The following is a 26,671-nucleotide window of genomic DNA, read 5'->3' as shown; positions in this document are numbered from 1 at the left end:
TTAAATGAAGAGGTAATCAGAAGGTAAAATCCCTCTGTCCTAAGAGTTTTCATGAAGAGTACTGCACATAAACCATATTTACTTGCTTTCTGAGGCTAGGCTCAAATATTTAGTCTTGAATTACTTATGCAGTGGATACAGGTTTGTCAGAAGGACTCTAATTTCTTCTATGTGATTTTGATGATTTCATTTGTTTCTGGGACTCTTTGTAAGCCTGTCAAGACTAACATTGTCATTCTACTCCTTAGGTTTTTCAATTTGGTAATAACAGTAATTTTTCCTCCGTATTTAACTTAAAGAGTTGTATATACATTAAAAACAATGAGGCAATGAGTTTTTGTTTTGTTTTTGTTTTGTTTTTATGAAAGAGAGGAAAGCTGCTGTATTCTAGTAAGTGGACTTTTTGTATATACACATGGGTATTTCTACTCAACACATTATCTAAGGCTTTTTCTCTGTAAATTGTTGAAGGGAATAAGCTGGCAGTCTTTAATAGCCACTGATGTAATGGTGGAAAATGTTTGAGTCTGTCTATTTTTCATACGTATAATTACTTCATGTAGGATTTTGATTTCATTAAAATTTCCTTAAGAGTAGTTACCTTGGGGAGTGGTACAAATCATTGTGATCTAGTTTACCAGACTTAGAAGGAAGTAGGGCTTTGTGTTTGTGTACTGAAGAAGAAAAATCTCCAGGTGTTCCTGAAAGTCTCAATATTTTTCCTTCTTCTAAGCCCTTTTATATTAATTTAAGATTTTTAAATAGGCATATAGCTTTACTTTTTCAGTAGTAATATATTTTAAAGATTTACTCAAAGATGTTAAAAGATACTTCCAACATAATCTGGCGTTCAAAATAAAAACCGAAGTTTTCAATTACTTTCACTTCTGATAGTGTCACCAGAGCAGTGTGGTATTCAGATTTTACAGCAACTGTCAGTTTTGGAAAATTTGTTCAGAGTAAATGAATTTCAGTGTAATTTTATTAATGTTGTAAGTAAATTTCAGCTGTTTTCATTTGGCTTTTCTAGAGGATTATTTAGCTGACCTTGAAACGCTTCTGCAAGGTCATGGTTAGAGCTTAGGTCACAGAGTCCAGGCTCCTGGGCGATTGCCACCTATGCCACTGTTCAGCAAGGTGCTTGTATTCAGTTGTGATGCTCAGGAGCATCTGCTGAAGTGCTTAAGCCCGAAAGGGCTACAACTTCCTGGGTAGTCGTGGTTTCTCACTGTCAGAAGGGGGAGACTTTGGTCCTTGGTCTTACTTCTGGCCGCATATTGCATCCCCTCATGCATCAACTCTGAAAATAAGAGGTCCTTGTTTGAGCTATTACAGTCAATGCAGCAAAACACTACCTTGTAATGAAGTTTTTCTTGCAATAGGATATGGGGTTTGCGATATGTAATTACTTCTCTATTATTACTCATCTAAGTACCACCAGTGTATATTTGAAGCAGTAACTGGGCATCCCTAATATGTTTTTCAGGAAGTTTGAGATATTATCACAGTGTTAAAAATAAAGGGGACATACAGGAGAAGCGAGATATACTTGACAATTATGTACTTGAGATCAGTTGGTTTTTTTCCTTGTTTTCAAGAGCATTTGATTTACCTGCTCTGTTCAGAAACGCAAATCACTGTGTTGGGACCTTTACATTCTAATTTAAAACCTTTTCCCTTGTTTCTCAAGGTATGACTTTTATTTTATTTTTCACACAGCTTTTCTTAGCTGAAGGAAAATGATGGAAGAGAGTGGAATAGAGACAACTCCACCTGGCACACCCCCACCAACTACAATAGGGGCTGCGGCTGCCACTGCTACACCTATCTCATTAGGTACAGAAACTTCCTCAGCAACTTCATCATATTTATTCTTGTCTTTTGAAGCACAGCAGTTCATCCAAAAACATTGCAATCATCATAATTACAGTATTCTTCTCCAGACGGATTGAAGAATTTGATTTGTTTCTTAATCATGGAAGCATGCTTCTTATCTGATATGCATCTAACACGCACAATATTTTAAATGCTATTCTTGAAATTTGTGGTTTTTAAGGGTGTGGGACCTGGGAAATAATACCTTCCACTACAGTGTGCTGTTAAATGAGTGGTATAGAATGGAGTTTAAAAACCGCTTGAATTTATAGTCTTGTAGAGGATAGTGGTAAACCTGGATAATCACTTGATTTTTAATATTGGGGGTGGTAATCAAAGCACTTAATCTGATTTTTCAGGAGTTGGAACATTGTATTCTGAATACCAAATATTTAGTTTTCTGATACGTCTACTATGTGACATACTGAATTTTCTGACACATCTTGAGACACTGTAGTGCAATAAATGCCAAAGTAGGGTGCATTTATGCCAGGCAGTGTGCAAGGCAATCCATTCAGGTGTGGAAAGAAAATATTAGAACTTCCATTATTGTTTATTTTACTCTAAAAAATAAGAAAGAAATTAAGCTTCCCTAATATTTAATACACTGCTTGATGCTGCTCTCCTCACTCGGTCAATATGTTGAACATTCACGTGTCCTGAGGGAAGAGCTGGTATTTAATGATGGAAAGAGGTTGATGGTGGCACCCTCACTTGTTGGCTCACTTTCATCATATTACAACACCTTGCAGTTTGTGTGCCTGCTTAAGTGGATGTTATGTAGTGTTATCTAGTTCTAACTGTACTAACCCTCACAAAACTGGCAAGTGACTTTAAAAAGATTCCTGGAAAGCTGAAAATACTGCTAATAATGTGAGCACAAGCAAACAAGAAAATGGAAGAGCTGACACTTCTCCGACTCCTAGGACGAGCTCTTTTGCCACTGTTTTTACTTCATAATATGGCTAACAATCTAACCAGATCTGACAAAAAAATTGCAAAAAAAAATTTTCAAAATTTTCAAGAGGACTATTTGAAATATAAATTTACATCCCCTGTTGTTAACAATGCATCTTGCCTTAAATGTATATTGAGCCTTGTGATATTACTTAAGGACAATATGAAGCCACTGCGAGTAGCAAGACATCTAAAAACTAAGCAGAACTTGAAAACAAACCTCTTCAATTTGTTTTGCTAATATTAAAGTCATACAGTACTCAGTCCAATACTTAAAAAATTTCAGTAAACTTAATGATAAATCTTTAGAAACCTCTTTTGAGATTTCTTACCTAATAGTGAAGACAAAAAGGTATGTATGCTGGGGAAACACAAGTTCTTCCTGACATGGTAAAAATGCATGAGATAATACCTGGAAAACAATAAGGTGACAAACTAAAATTCATTAATCTGCAAATACTTTTGGAAGATGCATGGATAACATTCCTGAAGATTTGAAGAAACAAGTATTAGAACAAATTACACACCGCAGGAAGTTTGCTATAGTTACCTGAAAGTACAGATGTTCCTAGCATGTCTCAGCCTAGGTTTTTGCTAAATTCTGTTTCAATAATAAAATACACAAAGAGCTGCTTTATTGTCAAACACTAAAGGAGAGATGTGCCAGAAAAGATACATCCTCAACAGTAAATGGCTTCTTTAACGAAAGCAATGTTTTTATTAAAACTGTGTAAGCATAACCACTGGCGGAGCAGTTGCTTTGACTAGAGTAAAAATGAATTCTGGAATAATATTACACAGATATTGCCATACATAAAATTGATTCATTGCCTCATTCGTAGGCAAGCTATTTCAGCAAAGAAACCGGGGCCAGAAGTGCACGAAGTGCTACAGGATGCCATCGATGTAGTTAATTTTATGAAAATGATCTTTAAACAGTAGATTTTTTTTTTTGAACAATATTTTGTAATGAGATAAGGAGTGACCAGGAATTTTTTTTTTGTATTGCACAGAAATTTGTTGGTTGTCATGTGGCAAGGTGTAAAAGAGTTGTAGAACTTAATGATGACATAGACTTTGTTCTTTTACAAAAAGGCAAGTCTCCCGGATTTTCTGACATTTGCTGTGATGACAAGAGACTGTCAGCAATGTGCTAACTACTAAATGTTTTTAAAAAATATGCACTCTTAATTTGTCCCTTCAACGTAAAGGTGACATTTTAACAAGGAGCGATACAGTAACTGCTTTTTATAAGAAAGTCATGCTGTTGAGAGAAGAATTTGAAAATGGATATTTGGAAATGTTTGCATTGTTATGCAATCCTGCTGCCAAAAAAAAACACCAACCAACAAGTGTAGCATATAAAAACTATCAGATCTGTACACATACACTTGCAAAGAGGATTTTGTGACCTGTGTAAAAATCTTCCAAACAAAAAGTTTCAGTGGGTTTTGAACCCATTTGATAAAATGCCAAAGTACACCACCTTCTGATTTGTTTGCAAGAACAGTTGGTTGATATCAGGGATGGCTGAAATTTACTACTTGAATTTCAAGAAAAGCCTTTGCATAATTGGTGGGTAGGAGTGGAAAACACATAGCATGTTTTAGTAAGTTCAGCCAACGATGCACGTCTTCCATTTGGACCTATGTATCTTTTCTAGCTATGACAGCTGTTAAAGCCAAATATTGAAATAATCTGGATGCAGAGTAGAACTGGACCTTCAAATTGCCATAGCATAAGCTATTAAACCAAAATTTTTTCTTAAAGGTGTGACATCTTCAATCACATTGCTCACACTAAAAATTTATTATTAATAATTGTATTATATAGTATATTAACCATTACTTTAATAATTGTATTATATAGTATTTAATTCTATTAATAGTATATTAATAAAACAATTTTCAGTGGAGGCAGAAAAGCTTTTGTGTTGTTAATAATTTCTTTTTTCATTCATCTTTATCGCATCCTTTTAAGGTTCCTATTGTATATATTTTATGATATGCACAGTATCCTAGTACAGAGGTACATGTAAATGTTTTATAAGTAAATTTATATACATTGGGGTGCACACTCAAAAATTTTTACTGATAGGCATGCATGATAAAGTTTGGACACCACTACATTATTGCAACTGCTATCAATAAAGGTAATTTTTGATTTTCTGAATTGATTTTCTGGCTAAACTTGGAGAGTTTCAAAGTGAGAGAGCAAAATTGGCTTATCTAAGCATCAGCTGAGGGCCAGACTGAAACAGACAAAGCAGATGGGTTAGGCATACTGGGTGCCAGGGAGGAGAGGGCTGTCTGGTGCTCATCCCATCTCACAGAATTGTACCTCTGAAGTAACTCCCACCCTTCTAGATATGATGAGTGTGCATTTTATTCTGAAAGACAGGCACTTCTTCCGTCATCATTATTTGTTTTGATTAAGCAGTCAGTCAGAAAGAACAGTATTAGCTAGAAATTTCTGAGGCAGACTTCAGCTGCTGTAAATTCAGTAGTCAAATTCTTACTAATCTTTTTAAGCTTATGTCAGACAGTGTCATACAAGAAAAAGAAATGCAGCTTACAAGATAGTTTCACCAAAAATTGAGTTCAATTGCTGTTGTATGCAGACTCAAGGTGAAGACAAAAAAGCAGGCTGGATCAAAACTTATTTGTAAAATATCTGAATAACTATATGACTGAATGTCTGTGATTAAGGCTCAGCATTTCTAAAATTCCATTTTTTCTCTTTCTTCCTAGCTTTGTCCAGGCCCCTTACTACACCAAGCATGTCATCTTCTCCCACATACTCACCACCCTTGCCCACTGGAGTGTCTCCACTTCCTTCTCCTGTGATGACTTCAGCTTCTCTTCCAGTTGTGCCTTCTGCAACGGTTTCTACTATTGCACCACCTCTAACTCCTGCCCCACCTCCTGTTGCTCCTTCAGCTTTTAGTACCTCCATGTCCCAGTTCTCTGTACCGTCTCCATTAAGCTCTACTACTGGCTCTGGTCTTCCTGCACCTCCCACTGGTCCCCCCATTTCGGGATTTTCCATGTCTTCAACCTATGACATTACCAGAGGTCATGCTGGTCGAGCACCACAGAGCCCACTGATGCCATCATTTTCTGCACCTCCAGTCACAGGTAAGTTTTTGTTTATATGCTTTCACATTTGTGAGAAAGGGTGAGGGATGTCCTGAGTGGCTTTTTCTACCAGTCTGCTAGAGTCCTGCAAGTTCAGCTTCTTTATTTTTCTGGATACACTTAATTAACGTAGCTGCATTCTGAAGAAGGGAGAGTAGCCTTTAATAAATAATCATGGTCTAGGACAGAGAGTCCTCTTTAGCAGAGTTGTGCTAGCATTCAGTCTTACAGAAAAAAACTTTGTTTAAGAGCTCTGTTTTTTGTTAACTTGCACAGGTAAGCCACCTGAACATATATACATCTCTTTTGTGTAGATCAGAGAGTCAAATTCAGCCATTTTATTGCCAGTGAATGATATATCTCAGGTTGTAATCTCACACTTCAGGGTTTTGTTCTGAAAAGCTATCTATAACAATTTGTCTGTCGTATGACAAATTCTGTTTTCTTGTTTCAGCTACTAAATTGCATTAGAACAGCTAAAAATAAATACCTTCTATGCAAACAATTGCTGTAGTTGCTGAAGTGATGTCATTTCCTGCTAGTGGAATGGAAACTTGGCTGTTTAACTGCAACTGGGCCAGGCTTTCACTATTATTGGTGATACCTCTTTTAAGTAGCCTGTTTTAGGAAAATGTCTAAAAAGACTTACCAATTGTGCAGTGTGAAATAAAAATAACTCTTGATTAAGGCTAGTGTTGGAAGGTCTGTTAAAATAGGCCTGAGTAATGGGGCAAAGGCTCATGGTTAATTTTTCCACTGCCTGACTTCATTTTGGTTTTGTTTAAAATGTGTAAAGCTATTAGTTTACTTGGTCTTTGTTCTATTGCTACTAATTTCCAGCACTCAGGGTTAGAAAATTTCCTATTTCTCTCACTTCTATGATGTATGAGAACATTCCTGGGCAACACCCATTCCTCTTTTTCCTATACTGAGGGCTTATTGTGAAAATTAAAATACAATAAAAAGCACCACTTTTAAACTAACCTGCTAAGAAAAAAATATTATTTGATTTTATACATGTTGTACTGGCAGCCTCGGTTCTATTAGCAGATATTGTCGAATTCTTTTACAGTAATTATGTTGGCTAACCTTTAACAAGCAGACTTGTTCTGGAACCTTCAACAAATGAAGTGAATCAACCCAGTATTCTTCTATTCTTCCTGCTCATTTTCCTGTTAAACAATTACCTGTTGCTACAGTATAACAAATGAAATGCAGTAAATTAAATGAACGCTTGTGTTTTATTTTTCTCCTCATATTAGGTGTTCTGGCAGATCCTATTACTCAACAAGCAACTCTCTCGTCACCTTTGGTTCCTGGAACTGGTTCTGCAATCACTTTTCCTGAGGAGCATGAAGACCCCAGAGTGTCCACTGCCCAAGGCGCAGTACCTGCTGGAGGACTGTGGGGGTTTATAAAGGTATAGGGTTTTGTCTGTTACCTGCTTGAAGAATTACCATTTTTTACTAACTTTACTGACATATTTTTTAAATGCTTGTTGTTATGAATTCTGTCTTTTCTCTGACCTCATGTGCAGGGTGGCTGTTTTTCATACTGATAGTCACTGAGAATATGCTTTTGCTCTTTCTTTGTATAGAAGAGGCAGGACTACAAAAATGCAAGTGTTCTAGGTTAATTTCAGTGCTTGCGACAGGACAGTATGCATACCTTACAGGTTCTGTCACATGTTCTTAAATCAGGTGAAAAATTAGAACCTCTTTAAGATCTGAAAGCTAATTTTTTACTTCCAAGCAACTGTTTTACCTCACGAGAATTCTTTGCATATCCTGTTTCTTTATCATTTCCTAATGAACTGAGTTTGATTTCTGCGGGATGCAAGTCCTGCCTGTTCTATAACAAACAAGTCTCTCCAGGGGAGACAAATGCATACTTCTTCCACCAAGGAAAAGTTTACCTGAGAAGCGTCTGAGATACTTTGTAGGATTTTTCTATTCTGCTGAAGGCATGTGGTATGTAGTGCAGAACAGATACTCTTTGTGGTGTGGTCTAATCATACGGAGGAAATGAGTAGCAACATCAACTAGTAGAATTTAATTAGCTTGTAACCTTTTCGGAGCTTTAACAAATGATGTGTGTAAATAGCATCATGAAAATTGTGGCAAAAACATCTAAGGACTGTACGTGAATGCTGAACCATCTTCAAGAGCAACACAATTTTCTGTACTGTACTGAACATGCAAGAAGAATTGAGAAGATTGATGTCCCAATGGCACTGCAGAGTTTTCAGTGGACTTTCAAGGCCTTCTTAACGTGAAAAGCTGGGAGAAAAAGTTGTGTGTGGTATGGCACACTGAGCTATCCCTTACTGAAGGAATACACATCTTTACAATCTTAAAGAGCAAGTTTAATCCTTCATGAGTATGATGAGAGCAGGGTTGCCATGCTGCACATTTCAGCGGGAGGTGTCTCCTGGTGATCATAAAAACACATCTTTCTCCGTTTAAATAATAATGTCCTGGTCTCAGTCATCATATTTGTCCTAATATTTGCAATAGATGGTCATGTTCCAGAAGAGAACATTTTCTTGTAACGTGATTCTGTAGCTCTTTTGAAGGTACCAGAGCTTACAATTGCAAATTAGTTGAAAATTGAGTCTCATCCACATGACTGTTGCCTTTATACCGGTAAGATCCAAAAGGCATCCTGTGTCTATTTATGGATAGGGTCTGCATAATTTACTTCAATAATCTAGATTTTGCTTGAAATATTAAACAATTCTTTGTGCTCTGTGTGTTCAGTGGCCTCTTTTTGAGAATTTTCTATGTGGAAGAATGAGGAATCATTAGTTATACTGAAGCCATCAAGTTCTTTGTATGTGCACATATCAGACTCTGTTTTTTCTGAAGATCACGCAGAATCTGAGAGACTGGCTTGTGGTTATTACAGAAGTGCATCCTAGATTCCATGTTGAAGAGCTTACAAAATAGTTGCAGCAGTTATCTTTATTTCTGTCCTTAAAGTAGTTTGAACTATCTGTTTTCCTCTGGTGTTCCTAATAAATAATACATCATTCTTCCAGATTTCCTTCAAGCTAAGTAATATCCAAGAGTATGACAATCTAAAATAGGCAGATTAATGTTCCAGAATCAAATGAGGCTGTTTCGGTTCCTTTGATCTGTCAAAGATGGCCAAGTAGACTCATAGCAGTTCCAAGATGGGTTTCTATGTAACACATCGGAGGCAAAGTTTGGTACTATTGCAGTCTTTGCACCTGGCCGCTTTTGTATTTGACTGAGCAATGAAGACAGCCAGGACCTAAATGAAAAGAAAATTGTGTTTGCGCTCTGCCAACATGGAAGTTTCTCCATTTAAGCAATTTGTATTGTGCTGGTTTGACTGAAATTGAGTTAATTTTCTTCATGCGTTTAGAAACTTTTCTTTTTTTCAACTAACGTGGTCATTGTTTGAATTCAGTTTGAGAACAATAAGAGAGCACCTGGGGATAGAATTAATGTTTTCAAGTAACTTTCTAGTGACCGTGGATTGGAACAAAGAGAATGTAAGAACTTACTGTTATCGTAGTTGTTGTCTGGGACCCAAGGTCTTTCTGAGCTCTCTGTCTGCAGGTGTGAGACAGCGAGGAAGGGGCACATGGATGGGGCAGAACTTGACTGACATCCAGGCTGATGGATGAGAATATTCCATACCATTAGCATCCTGCTTCAGGTTTAAGGAGAGCTGAGTTTTCCAGCTGAGTAAACCCATTGCAGTTCTGCTCTGTTTCAGCAGACTTCCCTTTGGAGCTCCTTTAGTTTGGCCTTCTGCCATTCTGCTGTTTTGCAGTGGCCTCTGGCACTTTCTACCAATTTGACTTTTTCTTTCTCTTCCTCTGGGATTGGCTGTCTGGGACCAGGGTGCTCTCTTCCCAGGACTGGCTGCTCAGCATAGACAGAGTTGATGAGGAATTACTTTGAGCATCATTTTATATTTTATTTCTATTTTCTGTATATGATTATTGTTAGTAGTAGTATGTTAGTATTATTTTGTTGTTTTATAAAACTGTTAATATCTCGATCCACAAGTTTGTCCCTTCCCTTTTGATTCTCTTCCCTATTTGGGGGTGGGGGGCGGGGAGTGAGTGGTTTTGAATAGCTAGATGCGGTTAAACTGTGACAGGATTTATGTTGACTTAGATCTGACTTGGCAGAAATTCCAAACTTAGCTGTGTTGCGGTTCACAGTGTTGTGATAATTTCATGTTTTGCATTGGTATAAAACTGGGTTGTTTCTCCTTCTTGTGATAGGCTGATGAACATAAAGGCATCTTCCACAGATAGAAGTAGCAGCTTCTTGCTGCCCGGGAACCTGATTATTTGCGGATGCGCAATGACTTCATGTTAGTCAGGCAGCCAGATTGCTGATTGGAGAAGTACTACTTGGTTCTGCATTACTCAAAATTCCTACTTAATATATTTCTGAGGATATCATAGCATTCACTCAGTTTTTGTTAAAACAACAAACTTCAAATTGTGAGAGAGCTGAAGCAGGAATATAAACTTCCCTGTTCTTGGTGGCAGCCTGTTGGTACATGAGTAGTTACAAATATTTGTGTTACTCAGTGAATTATACTGTTCAGAAAAGTCTTGCATTATGTTAATGAGAAACGAGTGGTTACAGTGAGCTCTGGCTTTAGAGCATAGGATAAGATAATAATTATTAGTAGCTGCATAATATCTCAGTAGTTGTAGAAATATGGTTAGTTTTGTTTTTTGTTCCTTTGTTAAGCTTGCTGCAGATAAATAGAAAGCATTCAAAGTTTGGATGAGGCTTTGAGCAACCTGTTCCAGTGGAAGGTGTCCCTGCCCATGGTAGTGGGGTTAGAAGTACATGATCTTTAATTTCCCTTCCAACCCAAACTGTTATATGATTCTACGATTTATAGGAAAGAAGCTCTGCTGAGTAAAATTATTCTGCAATAGTTAAAACTACTCTTGATTCTACAGTACTGTGAAATACTGTGAAGGTGTATTAAGCAAGCATTTCTGGAGAAAAATGTGTACACAGTGTTGTCCTGTGTAATGCATGTCATTTAGTGAAACAGATACAAGTATATCCAGTTTTAATATTAGACTGAAAGCAGTCTGTTTACTAAGGAAATTTTATAAAAGGTTTCCATAGTTTCCAGTGCTTTATCTCTCAATAACTCAGCATTGGTGTCTTTCTTCTTTCACCCTGTGATCTTTTGATGAGATACAGACATTCACTGAGACTATTTGCAAGACACAAGACAGTGTTTGTGTTTATATTTAATGAACTTTTATGTCTGTCAGCACCTCCACCTACGATTTGGCTGGAGAATGTAGAACATTTTTCTGGCATTGTTTAGAATCTATTTATAAATGGAGGACTTTCAGCTCAATTGCTCTAGAAAAATTTGTTAGTAATGGGCCATTCAAAAATAGATCCTATTGTCTTTAAGAAGGTTAGAAAACAAGGACTCTTCAGCTTGAGTTAACACAGTCTAAATGTAGCTACTTAGCCTGATGATATTAATACGTATAGTTAGCATTAGGAATCTACAACTCTACTAAATGCTTAAGGCTTCCAGTCCCAGAAGGGAGTACATCAAGTGTGTTTCCACCATCACTGATGGGCCTGTTTCTCCATTAATGCAGAAGAATATGTTAAAGACAATATTTGAACTTTATGTTGTAACTGAAAAGTCATGCACTGATTGTCATATCCTGTAGCCTTGGTGCTAAGGAGTGAGATACAATAGGTGTTACAAAGTGTAAATGTGTTAAGAAAAACACAAAGCAGCTTAATATTTGAAAGTACTTCTTTGTTTGTATGTTTTTTAGCTGTAACATTTTGAGTGTCTTGGGAAAAAAAACAAGTGATAATATTGAAATCTATTTGCTTAAATTTAGGGTGTAGCTGAGAATCCCATGGTGAAGTCTGTTCTTGATAAAACCAAACATTCAGTGGAGACCATGATCACAACACTGGATCCTGGCATGGTTCCGTATATCAGTAAGTATTGGTGACAAACCATTAGGTAACACATGTCAGTGTTAGAGAGGTTAATGTAATAGCACATTGCTTTCACACTTGAAGTTTCTATATCTAGTGTGTTAATTCAGAGTCACAATATTATACTGATTTCTCAAGTATATCACCCGGTGAAACTCTTACTCTGGAGGATGACTTCTTGTGTATGTCTTGAGGTTCGTTTGACTTTGTATTCCACTGTAGTTCAGATGCTGGCATAGACATACCCTTTAATTCAGATTGTGAAAGATGAGGAAGTTAAGAAGAAAAAAAATGAGGAGACCATGTCTATAATCCCTAAGATGCGTACTGTTTTCTCCCACTTTGTCTCTATTTAAGCCCCATGGAGTTGAGTTTAAAATACACTGTATGTGTTCTGTTGGATCACATACTGAAATACTGCTGTGTAAGGTATGACATGAAAGTTAAAACAAGCCAAAAAGTATGCATAGAACAGAAGTACTTCCATAGCTTTTGAGGCTTTTTTTCTGACTTACAACTGTTCCACTTTTCTAGCCCAGTAGTATTTATGCTATTTTTAGAAAATTCATCAGACTTTAAGTAGTTCCTGAATCAGTTAGTAGGAACGTTAAAATTCTGTAGTGGTCTAATGAAGTCAGAAGTGTTGCTGAGCATTGATCCTGGAAGAAAAAGCATAGCATTTCAATTACAGCTTGAAAATGAATCAGAAGGAGAAACATCGTGGTATTCACTGTTTTTTGTTTTATTACAGTACATTGCATGTCACATGTAACTGCCTTGAGATTTCTACTTTATTAAAATAGAGGAAAAAAGGCATAATTTGTCCAGGGTTGTGGTTTGGTTTTGTTATTTATTTGTTTGTTTGTTTTTTTCTTCCAGCAACCTGGTAAGCAATCCTCCTCTTAGTTGTGCCAGTACTGCCCTTTGCATGTACATGAAGCTGGTTGGGAAACTGATAAGGCTAAGAAGTAACTGATAAATGTTTTTGCATTTTGTTTTTCTGAGCTGTTTTTCACCTGGACCTATTCAGTGATTCAGCTGATCACATTGCTGCACTGTTGTACTAATTTAGTGAACAATATGTGGAATAAAATGGGAAGATGACTTAATTATTGAGTAATAGTTATTTGTCTTACTTTTAAAGGAATATATCCCAGCAGCTGACTGGTGGAGAGATAGTGGGATATGAAACCAGCAAGAAGGCCAGCCAGCAACTGAGAAAGTATTTGAGAGGAGTAGTGGGATGCAATGCAAAGCTACAGTAAATGTTGATTATGCACAATTTGGCAAACTGTATTTGTGGTTTCTATTGCAGTCATGATCATCCCTTTTTAAGATAGGATCTGTCAGTATCCAGTGACAGTTTGGATAGTGTGACACAGTATTCATTGCACAGAACAACACTACCTAGAGGAGGAAGTAAGTCTAATAAAATGCTTTGCTTGTAAGATTCAGTTAGAGTAAGCAAATTCAGTGGTTATCTCAAAGTTCTCTAAAGTCATGTTAGAAGGGAAAGTATCTTTATACATCTTGGCTGTTAATGCGCTTTTTTTTGTAGTTGCAGGTCGTGGAAATAGGGCAGAGATTTGTAGACTTAGTATTTACTTCCTTCTAGAAATGTTTTCTGGCATCAACAAAGGCCATGTCCTCAACAACAAGTGACCCAACTTCACACTGCTTTCCCTCCACTGCTGCAATTCCCAATAAATTTCAGGCCAAAGCATGAAACTGCCAAAGCATGAAACTACCAAAGCTGCTGGATGAGGTGGTCGAAATTTTTTTTCATGAGAGGGAGCAAATAATATTTCTGTAATCTCTTTCTTGAAAAGGGCTGAACTGTTTTCAGTGACACATTGTGAAGATGTCATCTGAGGCAAGCACCTGGAACAGAAAATTTCTGTCTACACAGGAAATGAATACCTTATAAGCATAAGCATCTATGCTTTTATAACAAAAGACTCCAGAGAATCTTAAATTATAGGTGAAACTGTCATTTCGGTTTATAAAACACAAATTACAATGAAATGTCATGTTCAAGTGTCAGAGCACTTAATGTGACAGTTGTCTCTGAATTTACCAGTGTATACGTCATTCTTATATTTTAGGTTTTAATATTTCCATATTACCATAGTGTGTGACAGATCTTGTCATAAATGGTTTCTTTTAATGCATATAGTATCTTTGTTTCCCTTCTGTTGTACTTGTGATGAACAAAGATATGCTTTTGATATATGGTGATCCTTAATACAAAAGAACATAATCTGAATTCTGCTCTTGGAATACACAAACATATGGGGCACAGTTACTGTCCTTAAGTTAAAAACCAGTAATTTAATAGGTATGTTATGGGTTAGTTTTTAGTCATATCAAAAGCCTCTTGAACAGTTTTTGTATCTCTGGGCAGTCAAACAAGGCTAACTTCAGCAAAAACCTGCAGTCAATTTTAGGTACTTGTTTACGGATGTTGATTTCAATCAAGAAGGTATCAATGAAAATAGATCCTCTCAGTGTTTCTTTAGGCCTGTTGTTAGCCAGTGTTCAAAACTCAAAGTTCAGCAATATGTACACCCAACTCCATTCAGTAAAGCAATTGATTAAGTTTAAAAATAGCTTAACAACCAAATACTATGTTTTACTGTTCATCTGGTATATCTCTGATGATTCCTCAGAAAAAGATGTATAACTGAGGTCTGCTAAGTAATTTGAGCCTAAGAATAAATTGTTCTTTTCTTTAAAATTTAAACTTCAGGCTTACCATTATCAATGGAGGAATTTTTCTTACATCAGGATAGATACTGCAGACTTGATCAACATGTGTAATTAGGTGGAGTTTTAGTGTTTACAAGCAAAACCACTGGGCTCTGTTCTGTTTCTTTGAAAAGGTAACATATTTTTGTACAGTCAGTGCGTCTGGGAAATGACAGGTTAAAAGGCTTCACTAATTTGCTTCTGTTGTCATAAGAAATGTCCTGCTGGATCGCAGAATCACAAAGTGGTGTAGGTTGGAAGGGACCTTTGGAGGTCATCTTGTCCCAGCCCCCTCCTTCAGCAGAGCCACCTATAGACTCTTGCCAGTGCTGTGTCCAGATGACTTTTGAATGTCTCCAAGGATAGAGATTCCACCGCCTTTCTGGGAAACCTTTACTGGTGCTCAACTAGTTACCCACACAGTAAAAAAGTTTTTCTGGATGTTTGTATACAACCTTCAGTTTGTGCCCACTGCCTCTTGTCCTGTTACTGGCCACCACTGAAAAAACCTTGCTCAGTCTTGTTTGCAGCCTCTCTTCAGATCGGTAAGATCCCCCTGAGCCTTTTCTTCTCCAGGCTGAACATTCCCAGCTCTGTCAGTCTTTCCTAATGGAAGAGATGCTCCAGTCCAGTGGTTCATCTAGCTCAATATTCTGTCTTCAGGAAAAGCAACGGGAGATGCTGTATGGTAAATGACAGTAGATCTGGTGACTTCTGTAGTCCTTTCTCCTTGTACTCTTCCATCATCCACAACCAGTGGACTAAAGATGACAAGAGGCATGTCTATACCTATTAGTTTTAGTATCTGCTTGTGGACATGTCCATTACTTTTTCCTTTACACTTGCTGATGCAATGTACTTATGCAGCTTTCTCTGTCATATTCTGTTTTTGAAAGAAGTTTAAGGTTTTCTTAAGAAAGCCTTTCACAGCGGGGACAAGTTTTATGAGATGTTTTTTGTGTAAGTGAAGTTTGACAATAAAAATGGTTAGCTGTGATGTGAGGTATAATTGAGTTCATCAGTCTTTTGTAGTAGTTTTAGATTTCTTTTAATGCATTAACTGTTTTGTTTTATTCTAGAAAAGCTTAGTGAAAATTCATTCTTCTTTATGGAGATACCACCATATGGAAATAATTCAAAAAAACTTAGAACATTTTGGTTCCATAGATATTTTGTATCTAAAACCAGGATAAAGGTGTAGGGAGGCAGACAGGCAATAAAATTGCACTGTCCAAGGACAAACAGAAAGTAATGCGAGCCGTTCTTTTAAAGCTTATGTAATTTGACAGCTGTTGAGTGGACTTGACGAACTGCATCTGTGTTCTTGGTACCTTTCAGAGGAAGAGTTTGTGTCACACCAACATTCCTTACCACTTCCCAGAACACCATAATATCCTTAGAAATAGATGTCTGAGTTATTATTCTAAATCCACGAATTGTCATCTTAAATGAGTGGTATGCTTTTTATTTTTCAGATGCTGAACAACCATCAGTTCTGTTGTCTGTCGTTCATCCATGAATCACTTAGCTATTCATTTAACTTTTACTTTCTAACTTTAGTTACTGCTGCTTCACAAAAGAACTTTTGTACAGTGCATGAGAAAGAGAAGATCAGCTGAAGCATACTCCTGAACTGTAGTGTGCATTCGAACTAGCTTCTAACAGAAATGAGGAAAAACGCATGCACATATATATATATATATGTATATGTATTTTACAGAAACAGGGGGAGAACTGGACATAGTGGTTACTTCTAATAAAGAGGTAAAGGTCGCAGCAATTCGAGATGCCTTTCAAGAAGTCTTTGGAATGGCTATTGTTACTGGAGAGGCTGCACAGTCTAACATCGCACCCCAACCTGTGGGCTATGCTGCAGGTTTAAAAGTAAGTTGATATATAGCAGTAGTAAAGTACGTTCAATGCTAAGAGAGAGTGTGGAAACATTTACCAAGAATCGGACTTTCTGTTAAGGGAAAGTCAGTTTGTGGGGTAGATAAACATTCTTTTTTTTTTTTTCCCCCCACCTGGATCATTAGATGAGTTTAAAGATGCTTGTTGAAACACTTTTTGCATTTTTTGCAAACACATCACAGCAAATGAAGAACAGTTCAGTCAGTTCTTTTATACTGTCATTGATTGCCATCACATCTAGTATACATTGTGATACTAGTGTAGTTTCAAAGTATATCAGGCATTTCTTCTTGGTCTGTTACTAGCCATGGTGGGAATGTTAGAAATGGAAAGACTTTGAGACTGAGCTGTCTCCCCACTAATTCTGTAAACCAAAGATGGTTTGATCAGCACTTGCTAGGGATCTTCTTGAACAGATCTGTGTTACATTTTAAAAATAAGAATTCACTGTGCAGCATGCAAACAGCTGTGGTGGCCCAGAGGAAGACTTAGCAATAGTTGTTTCACTGGATTTTAAAAACATATACGTTTGTCAGGTGTATGTGGATGCAACCACCTCCTTTGCCTGTAACTAAACCCAACTATTTAATATTCTGTTTCTTAAATGTAAGAAAATAATTAACTCTCTAAAAAAGAAAGATTTTCTCCTAACTGCTTTGTCAGTGTTCACAGCTGAGTAAAGCCTACCCTAATAGCAATATTTAGGTAATACAGTTTTATATTGAGGTAAAGGAGGACAACGTGTATGTTCCTTTAGCTGTTTAACTGCTGCAGTGTAGTAGTATTTATATTAAAACTTAAGAGTGATAGCAGGTTTGGAGCAAGTGATTCATACATCTTAGTTGGATAAGTGCACCAACAAAGAGATTCTCTCCCTTGGTGTTACAAGTTGATAGAAAGTTCTTAAAGGATCTAAACCAAACAAATCTTAAGATGCAAAAATGTCAGCATGAGTAACAGAAATATATACTTTATATATATATATATGCTTTAACAGTGAAGCTTAGCACAGTTACAGATTAGGATGTCTTGGCATGCTAGCCTAGGCCTTTCTCATGAAAAAATAACAAACTAAAATTCTGTAGTTAGCTAGCTTTATCATAGTTTTTTTTGTTGATTGTTTGTGTTTTACTGTTTGGTGTTCCATTATGGCTTTTCATGAGTTTTAATTTTATTTTCCCAACATGGAAATAAAGAGTAGTTTTTCAAAATGTCTTGTATTTTCTGTGTAAATTGAAAAGTGTGTTCTCTTTGCATTAATCTGTAAGCATTGTACTATGTTGTGATTCAAAGAGAATATTTTCTAACAGCTAATGTTACCACTTAGGGAGCCCAAGAAAGGATAGACAGCTTGCGTCGGACAGGAGTAATACATGAAAAACAGCCTGTGGTATCAGTAGAAAACTTCATTGAGGAATTGCTTCCTGACAAGTGAGAATTTTAAATATATTCCTGGGAGGGGAACAAAACAAATAAAACAAGTCATATTCTTTGTTGACTCAAAGGTGCCTCTAAAGAGTTGCTGGCAGTATCGCTCTGAGCAGAAAAGATAGTCTCTCTTCAGTGTTGCGTGGGCAGACATGATTTTGGTGATGATGTTCAGCTTTTTTGTCCAGACATCTAGAGACTTTAATAAACAAAATCCTTGTCAGGTTTTTAAGAATTCACAATGTAAAAACACAATGAAGTTGTGCTGAACTGACAAAATTAAGGAGCTGTAAAAGTTGGAATTTGGCTAGTAGTTTGCTCACTCTCATGTGTGCACTCTTTTTTTTTTTTCTCTGAAATTGTATTCAATTCAGAAAGTATACTGGGAGACGTGCTGGCATTTTTAGTAATATGATTTTATCAGATAATGTATTATCCATTTTTCTTCCACTAGCAATGTACTTACTACTTTTAATTTGCACTGCACAGACATAACAATGGTGTTTTCAAATACATTACAACTTGATTTCGTAACATACTTTTTGACAGACAGTTCTTGAAGCAGCTTGATAATTAATTTCAGAAACATTAAGGACAATGTCATGTTTTTCTTCATGCAAACTTCAAGTATTTTTTTCTATTGTTTACCTTTTTATTCATGTAATGGGCTTTGATTTATTTTTTTTATACATACTCTGCTCTTGCACCATTTTTAAAGGTACATTTAATATCTTCAGTGGAAGATGGATAATGAATTTACTATTTATTTCCTTCTAGTCTGATTTAGCTGTTTTATTGTATTTCCACGAAGGAGTAACTATGATAATGAGATCTCTGTTTCAAAATAATTGCTGTTCTTGTTATTTGAACTCTCATTCCTAAATCTGAAAATGTTGTTTAAAGTACTGGATGTGAAAGAGTTGACCCAGGACTGCAGTGCTATTCCAAGGAACACTGTCTCTTCTGTCTCCAAGAATGTCTTGATCTTCAATATTAGTTACAATAAAACAAAGAATAACTGGATGCATGCTTTAATTTTTACTCTGTAGGCAGCATTGAAAGTTTCCATGCATGGTGTTACAAAAAACATATGAAGTACTTTTTGCCCCCCTTTTTTTTTTTTTTTCCTACAAAGAAATGATAGGTCATGGTGCTAATAACTGGTTAATTATTATTCTGAAGTGAGAATTGTAGTTTTACAGTTTTAATGTGGGGATGTAGTCATTGTTTTGCTGATACTGTTCACCATACTTGTTCGTGTCCGAAGGAGATGAGTTTCCAAGTAAAGACCCACGAATACTAAGAGCTCTGCACCTAAAATGGGATCAGTCACTGCTCACAGCTAAACTTCTCAGTTGTCTGTCAAACAACCGAAGGGCATTACTTCACCTTCCAAATGTGTGCCCTGAATACTATTTGCAGAACAGGTTGCAAACTCTTTTATGTGTATTTTGCTGTTTAGATTCCTCACTCATTTTTTAATTGGGAGTAAGATATCTTTAACCATGAAGCTTTCTCAACAGTCTTTCATATTTGCAAGTGAGGTAGTCCTCTATCGCAGAACATTCCAGTGCTTTGTTCCCTCCTTCAAAGATGGCAAAGTGAAGTATTTTTGCCTGTCTTGCTCCAGTAAACTCTTACTCTTAACATGAAGCTTGTGTGGCCCAGCCAGTCATTTCTTAAAGTTGGAGTCTTGCATTTCTTTTTATAACAACATCCTTGCTTCCTGAGATTTAAATAATAAAGTACATTTTATATGTAAACACACATATAAAACAAGAACTACAGTAATATTTTCCTTTTAAAATCTTTTACGATTCTTTGCCTTGCTGTTGTGTTTGTGGTTTCCCTGGATTATGTTTCTCCCATGGAAACTCAACTGTAAAGCTGTTATAAGAACTGAATACAGTTAAGTAGTGATGAAGCATTGCCATTGGTTTTATTTGAATCATATCACTATTGTTAGTTTTTTGATAGGGAGATATGATTTAATGTTTTTGCAAGCCAGATAGGAGAAGCATTCAGGTACTGCTTCAGTAGCCTTTACTATGTCTGCTACAGGAGACACCATCTTTTCTGAAAGATGCAGAAGTGTTTTTCTGAATAAGTCATTTAAATGATTGTTGTAGGATTAGACATACCAAAAAAAAATCTTCTGAATATAGAACATTAATGATTGGTATTTTCTTTTTTTTTTTTTTCATTGTTAGGGGAATTTATCTTAATGAAAAACATTCTTTCAGAGATTAGGCAAAAATTGTAGCATAGTAAATATAGCCAAAAGGATGTATTGCACACATGCCCACCCCACCAGCTTTCTTTATTTCTTTGATCTGTAAGTTTCATGTATTTTATCTGTTTTTATGTACAGTATTTATTTGATATGCATACACATGCACTATAATTCTATATATATATATATATATAAATTGATATTAAAAATTTACTTGAAAAATGCTAGAGAACTTTGAAGCTCATTATTACAACATTTGTAGTAGAGTTTATAAAATGGTCATATTTCAACTGTTGATGTGTTGTTTTTCAATTGAGTGATACTCAGTACTCAAACGTAAAGTAACTTGCACGTCATTGCAGGTGGTTTGACATTGGATGTCTGATTATCGAGGATCCAGTTCATGGAATTCATCTGGAAACTTTTACCCAAGCAACACCAGTGCCTTTGCAATACGTTCAGCAGGTGAGTGTTCCGTTTTCTTCCCAACATTGGATTAACAGTTGAGACACAAGACTTAACTTTTAATTCTATTGATTGTGTAATTTCTTACTCACAGTTGCTTCACTTGAATGTTTTAATTTATGAAATGAAGATTAAAACTATTTTTGAATAATGTTTATGGATTACCTAAAAATGTTTGGCATTGGTGAGAAAGCAATTTTTGATTGAGAGTCTCATTCTACAATACATGGCACTTGGAAGAACTAGTTTTGCTTTTCTGTTAATGAAGCAGAAATATTCCAACAAGAACTTAATCAAGACGAAATATTAACCAAGAAGAAATTAACCACAAAAGTACTCCCTCAAAAAAGAGATATAACTTTAACCATTGCAATATTGTTACCAGTCTGGTTCAGTGACTCAAAATTAACCCTCACGAATCCTTACATAGATAAAATAATACTCTTTCTTCCTCAGGTGTGGAAGGAGGTCTTTACAGCTTAGGTAATGCACTAAGTAATTGCGTCAAGGTGCAGTAAGCAGTCTTACCTATCTGAAGGCTTGCTTTCCTTTCCTTAAATTACTTCACATACATACTGGAGTTTCATCTAATGCCAACAAAACTGTGTAATAGAGAAGTGTCTGTGTGCACGCATATACATGTGAGAAATTCAGTGAAGTAGCCTCTACTTCGTCTAGGTACAAGTTTATAAATTGAGATCTTACCACTCATTTTTTAATAAAGCTCATAAATACTCAGTATTTATGTTGTTAATTACCAGCAAACAGACAGCATACTGTACTAGTTACTGTTCTGAAAACTCGTTCCTAATAAATATATAAATAAAGGATACCCCTTCTTCAGATCTGTGCTTGAACTTAATTCCAACATGAACATAGAGACTCTCACCTAAAAGGCAAGACTGATTTACATTTCTGACTGCGCTATTCTCACAAAGATGTAAAATTTCTGAAATGGAGAGGTTGAAATCTTGGAAATATCACGATTCATCCCACTGAAAATATCACCAGTAGCAGTTTTTAATGGTAATTATGGGATCGTTTACATTTCTTTGGGCACGCACTGGTAATTACTCCAAATTCCAGTCACTGCATGTTGCCTAACAGCAGATATGAGTCATACGCTAGTTAACTCTGGTCTGAAAATTCTTTTTGAATAAATGTTTCTGTAAAGAATTTCAAAACAGAACTGTTTGGGATTTGTTCCTTGGGGAGTTGTTTTGAGAAAACAAATAGTAGCTGTTTACGTTTTTGGGATTTTTTTTGGTAGTACCAATTCCGGCAGAGTGAACATTTGTGGGCTTGGTTTTACTTCTTATTTTTCGGAGTTCTTTCAGCTTCGAAAAGCTGATGAGTGGCCAAAAGAGAAATATTGCTCAGTCTCTCTGTCATTTTCCAGAATGCTCTCCAAAATGAGTGGAGAAAGATGTGAAGCTACAGGGAAAAAAATTAATCAGCTTGAAATGATGATCTTCAAAGGGCCCTTCCAGCCCAAACCATTCTATGATGCTATGAAAATAGGCACAGCAATGTGAAGTTACTAAATAATTGTCACATTTTCTGTGGAGCACTGGTATGAACTGATTTTTTTTTAGCATGAAGCACAATAGGTATCTTCAGTTTCTGTTTCAGAGAATATTCTCTATTTTGTCATTTTAAAAGTATAGTTAATAGCTTAACTTAGTGAGGATTTTTTTCTTGTTTTTTTTTTTTTTCATCTTAGGTACACACTCTTTGCAACTTTGAAAAGTAGTGTTTACCTTGTAATAGCAGAAGATGTTCTTGTTCTAACTTTTATGCAACCCATTTAGTGTATAGCTCAGTGTACAGTACAGATTCAGTGGAACTGTAAGCCTCTGAACTTGAATTAAATGGAATTCTACTCTCCTATATAAATAAAACTGTTCTTGTATATAGATCAACAGTAAAGCATAGCTTTGTTTTGTACCTCCAGAGTTAATTTTTTTTTAGTTGTGCTGTTGTATATTTCAGTTAATTTACACATAATGTGTGGTGGTGAATCATTGGGTTCTTGATTGTGTGTATGCAACAGTTGTTACCTTTGTTACCATTATGTCTCTTCTAGAATCAGAGTGGGTTTCTCCTGAGGACCTGTGAGAAACATACATCTGTATAAATCCAGTCCAATATCTTTAATAAAAATCTAGTTTACAGTAGGAAAAATCCTAGCAATTGTATAGTTGTATGTCAGACTAAAAATAGAGAAGAAACATGTATGGGACAATGTTATTTCTTATTCACTGTACCAAAGATTAGGAGAGACAATGTTAAAGCAATTATGTTCCATGAAATTCTTGCTAGCTAGGTGTTTTATTGTTCTTTGTAATGGAAATAGTGGTAAAACTACCTGTACAGAATACATACTGTCTCTGTAATGTCTCTACCAATGGCGCAGAGTTTTCTGAGCACATAATATGAGACTCATGGCTGTTCAGAACTCCAAATATTACTTGATTTGAGGAGGTAAAAGGGGAATTTGAGGGCTTGTTTTGAGAACCTTTTTCTATGAGGAGACCAGATGTCATCTTGGTTTTTTTGCTGAGCCAGAAATTGGAACTGGGGAAACTACTACAATATTGTTGTTTGTTGGGGTGTGTTGTTTTGGTTTGGTTTTTATTTCATTTGAAGTTTACTGATTTTCAGCAGTAAAAATACAAATAATTACTTAATGAAGTTATTTGCAGTTATGGATCATAACAGAGATACCCTGGTGAGATATTCAGTCCCTTCTTGCAGCTAGATGCACTGTTACTTACTTCTTACTGTTAATGTTCTGACTAATAAGGAGCATTTTGTGTTCCTTTGCTCAAGAAATCTGTCTTTTATGTTATTTCAATATTGGAGCAGACTGCGTATTCTAACAAACTTATATATGGTGTTACTGTTGCAAGAGAGTAGTTTTAGGAAGGCTGGAACACATTGAGTTTTGATGTGCTGTGCATACACTGGAAACAGACTGACTTGAATATTTGTTGAAATAAAATCTGTGTGAAGAATTTGGCCAAGTGTGCGATGCTGTGAGGAACTGAGTAATACTAAGAATAGTCTTAGTGGGGCTTAAAGTCTTCTACCACTCATTGTATGTGAGAGTGGCCAGAGGTGGTTGCTTGGGATAAGCATCAGACTAGATAAATGCTGTGATCCTTCCCCCACTGTTTCCCTCTGCTTCCAGCTTCAGGGAATTGCAGTATGTGCCCCCTCTGTGATCTCATTAAAATAGCTCTGTCTTCCATTTTTGTCAGGCTCAGCATTCTTGTATGTGACTACTTTTCTGCTTCAGATGGACATTTTAACCATTTTTAAAACTTTTGAAAGATGAGTCTTTGTATAAATACGTATAGTTATTGATTCCATGTGTTGGCTACTTTTAAAGAGAAGACTACTTCCTAGTAATGGCAGAATGTCTTTACTCTTAAGCATTGTATTTTAGTTTTGTATTGTTCAGATGTCATTTGGATCATGATACATACAAATCCAAAAAGATTAATTGGCTAGGGAAATTACGGGGCAGTCTGAAATTCTGATACCCTTCAATTTGACAGGTAGTGCTATTGATGTGCAAATGTTTACTTATGAAAGTTGGTAATGGTGAAGACAGAAACAAAACTACTCATTTCAAACTCTTTCAATAATCACTTTTCAAAATGTTACACAGGCTAAGAATCTCACTCCTCAGGACTACAATCTGAGATGGTCAGGCCTGTTGGTGACCGTGGGCGAAGTGCTTGAGAAGAGTGTACTGAACGTCAACAGGACTGATTGGCATGTGGCATTCACTGGCATGTCCCGTCGACAGATGATCTACAGTGCAGCTAAGGCTCTAGCAGGAATGTACAAACAACACTTACTACCCAGGACCATTTGAAAGAAGGCTGATCCATGACACGAAGGAATACTGGTTTTGATTCTGGAATTGAAGTGGAGGCTTACATATTCTAATTCTCAGTGGATACAATGCAGATTTGTAATGTAATTAAACTCTGTTTTACTTTTTCAGAGTGAAGGTAATTTCCAATAGTGGAAATGAGCAATTGCAAATTTTAACTACTATATGATTTCCAATACGACTCACAAACCAGGAAATCAGCACAAACACGTATTTATAACTGGGTCAAATAGCATTACAGTTTGTAAAGGGGAATATGCTATTATTTGACCCCTTACTAGGCATTCGCTGAGATATTTTAATTAGTATACTTTTTAAAAGAAGGGGATAATCGTTTAGCTATTTCTATTATATTAGTAATGCAAACATGTTGACAGTATAACATGTATGTTATATATACATTTCAATACAGAGAGGCTACCTTCTGCGTTAGATGTTTTCTTGGGGGCTGTGCTTTGGTGGTACTTGATATCTCGTAGGTTTAGTGTTTGTGTAGAAGTTCTCAGGAGTGATGCTGAGTAGTTTTTAAAACACAGAACAGTGAGCTGCTGAAGAAAAGCACAAATCCATGCCCCATTAGTTGAAGTAATTGCTAAACAATTTTGAAATCTCATTTTCCATGCTGCATCTTTTTTATTTTTATGTAACAGTAATGAAATTCATGTCAAATTAAAACACTAGACACATTTCAAGTTGCTTCAGTGGATTTTAGATCATGTACTACATACACATGAAATTAGCTCAGCAATTTCAACAACATAATTTACTCAAGTGCTTCCAAACTTTGTATTTTGTATGGAATTATGTAATTTCTTCTATCAAGTTATGATTGTCATCAGTTTGATGTGGAAAATGGTGAAATGTGTATCCCTTGCTTTGCTATCCTATGTTTTCTAGACATTTTTAAGTCTTAAAAGTCTTGATGTCAGGAGCTCACTGTTTCTCGTATAAATCTTCAGTGGTGTCTGATTTTCTTTTCATGGCTATCAGTGCCCTCTATCTATAACTCGCACAATCTTAAACTTTTATTTAGAAATACGGAAACAATTGTGAAGAAAATATTTTGGTAATAACACTTTTTTAAGAAATTAAGAATAAACGTACATTTTGTTTGCCTTAAAGAAGCAGTTCTTCAGCTTGTATTGCTCTGCCTTTACCTTTCTTAGATGCTTTCAAAGGACATTTTTATATACAATATATTGTTAAGACAGCTCACATTTGTACCCAGTAAAAGCCTGTTTCTAAGTAATATATTTTGCCTTAATGGGCTTACTCTGTAAATTAATTGAATAAATGTTTTTTCCTAGGTGATTGTATCTATTTTAAAGTTTTATTTTTTAATATAGCTGATGAAGATCTGTTTATTGCAATTATAGTCCCCCAAACAAACTTGGCACATACATAAATGCCTATCTTGTCTGAAAAAAGCCCAGAACAAACAGAATGTGAGTTTTGCAGTCATGAGGTCTCTTGTTGGTAGCACTTCCTTCATACCATAAACTAAAAGGATGATACAGGGACTTCTGTTTGTCATTGTTCAGTAAAGGCATCTTTGCTTTTATTGCAATTTCAGTTTTCATTGCATAATATGTTGAATGCTGCCCTTCCATCCCCTGCTTACAGCATCCTCCATGATGCCAGAGGAAAAGGACATGTAATCATCAGTAGGCTTATGTGCCCCAGCACGAGTTAAAATTAAAACTGAAGAGGAATATCCATTTTCTTTCTCCCTTTCCTTTCTCCCAAGAAGGAAAACAACTCAGTTTGATAACTTACTATTAGTTCCCTGCCTTTACTGAGCATTACTTGTTTATGTATTAAAAAAAAAAATGACATCCTCGTATAAAAGCCAGGAGTTCAGCTTTTTCCCTGAGAGGCCAAGGAAAGGAAAAATGTCTGCAGGATACTCTGGAAAGCTAACAAATTTTGAAATTACTTCCTACCTGAGGGAAGGCCTTTTTCAGGATCTCAGTTGCAACTGGCATGGATGAATGCTGGAGTAAGTTAAGGTAACATT

General features: G+C 36.1%; 1 protein-coding gene across 5 annotated transcripts in view; it reads left to right on the top strand.

The window, feature by feature from the left end:
• PRRC1 (proline rich coiled-coil 1) overlaps positions 1-25,970 on the top strand; it is a 32,255-nt gene extending 6,285 nt beyond the window's left edge. For all 5 annotated transcript variants that reach the window (XM_065860785.2, XM_065860782.2, XM_065860783.2 and 2 more), the window contains exons 2-9: positions 1,720-1,836; positions 5,583-5,969; positions 7,232-7,389; positions 11,860-11,962; positions 16,431-16,594; positions 17,949-18,052; positions 20,645-20,747; positions 24,424-25,970. In XM_065860785.2, the coding sequence (XP_065716857.1) occupies positions 1,740-1,836; positions 5,583-5,969; positions 7,232-7,389; positions 11,860-11,962; positions 16,431-16,594; positions 17,949-18,052; positions 20,645-20,747; positions 24,424-24,633 (1,326 nt within the window). In that variant the 5' untranslated portion in view covers positions 1,720-1,739 and the 3' untranslated portion in view covers positions 24,634-25,970. The remainder of the gene's footprint in view (positions 1-1,719; positions 1,837-5,582; positions 5,970-7,231; positions 7,390-11,859; positions 11,963-16,430; positions 16,595-17,948; positions 18,053-20,644; positions 20,748-24,423) is intronic.
• The last annotated feature ends 701 nt before the right edge of the window (positions 25,971-26,671 follow it).

This window comes from Patagioenas fasciata, chromosome Z (genome assembly GCF_037038585.1).
Source record: "Patagioenas fasciata isolate bPatFas1 chromosome Z, bPatFas1.hap1, whole genome shotgun sequence".
Classification (NCBI taxonomy): Eukaryota; Metazoa; Chordata; class Aves; order Columbiformes; family Columbidae; genus Patagioenas; species Patagioenas fasciata.
This window is presented reverse-complemented; position numbering and strand designations above follow the sequence as displayed.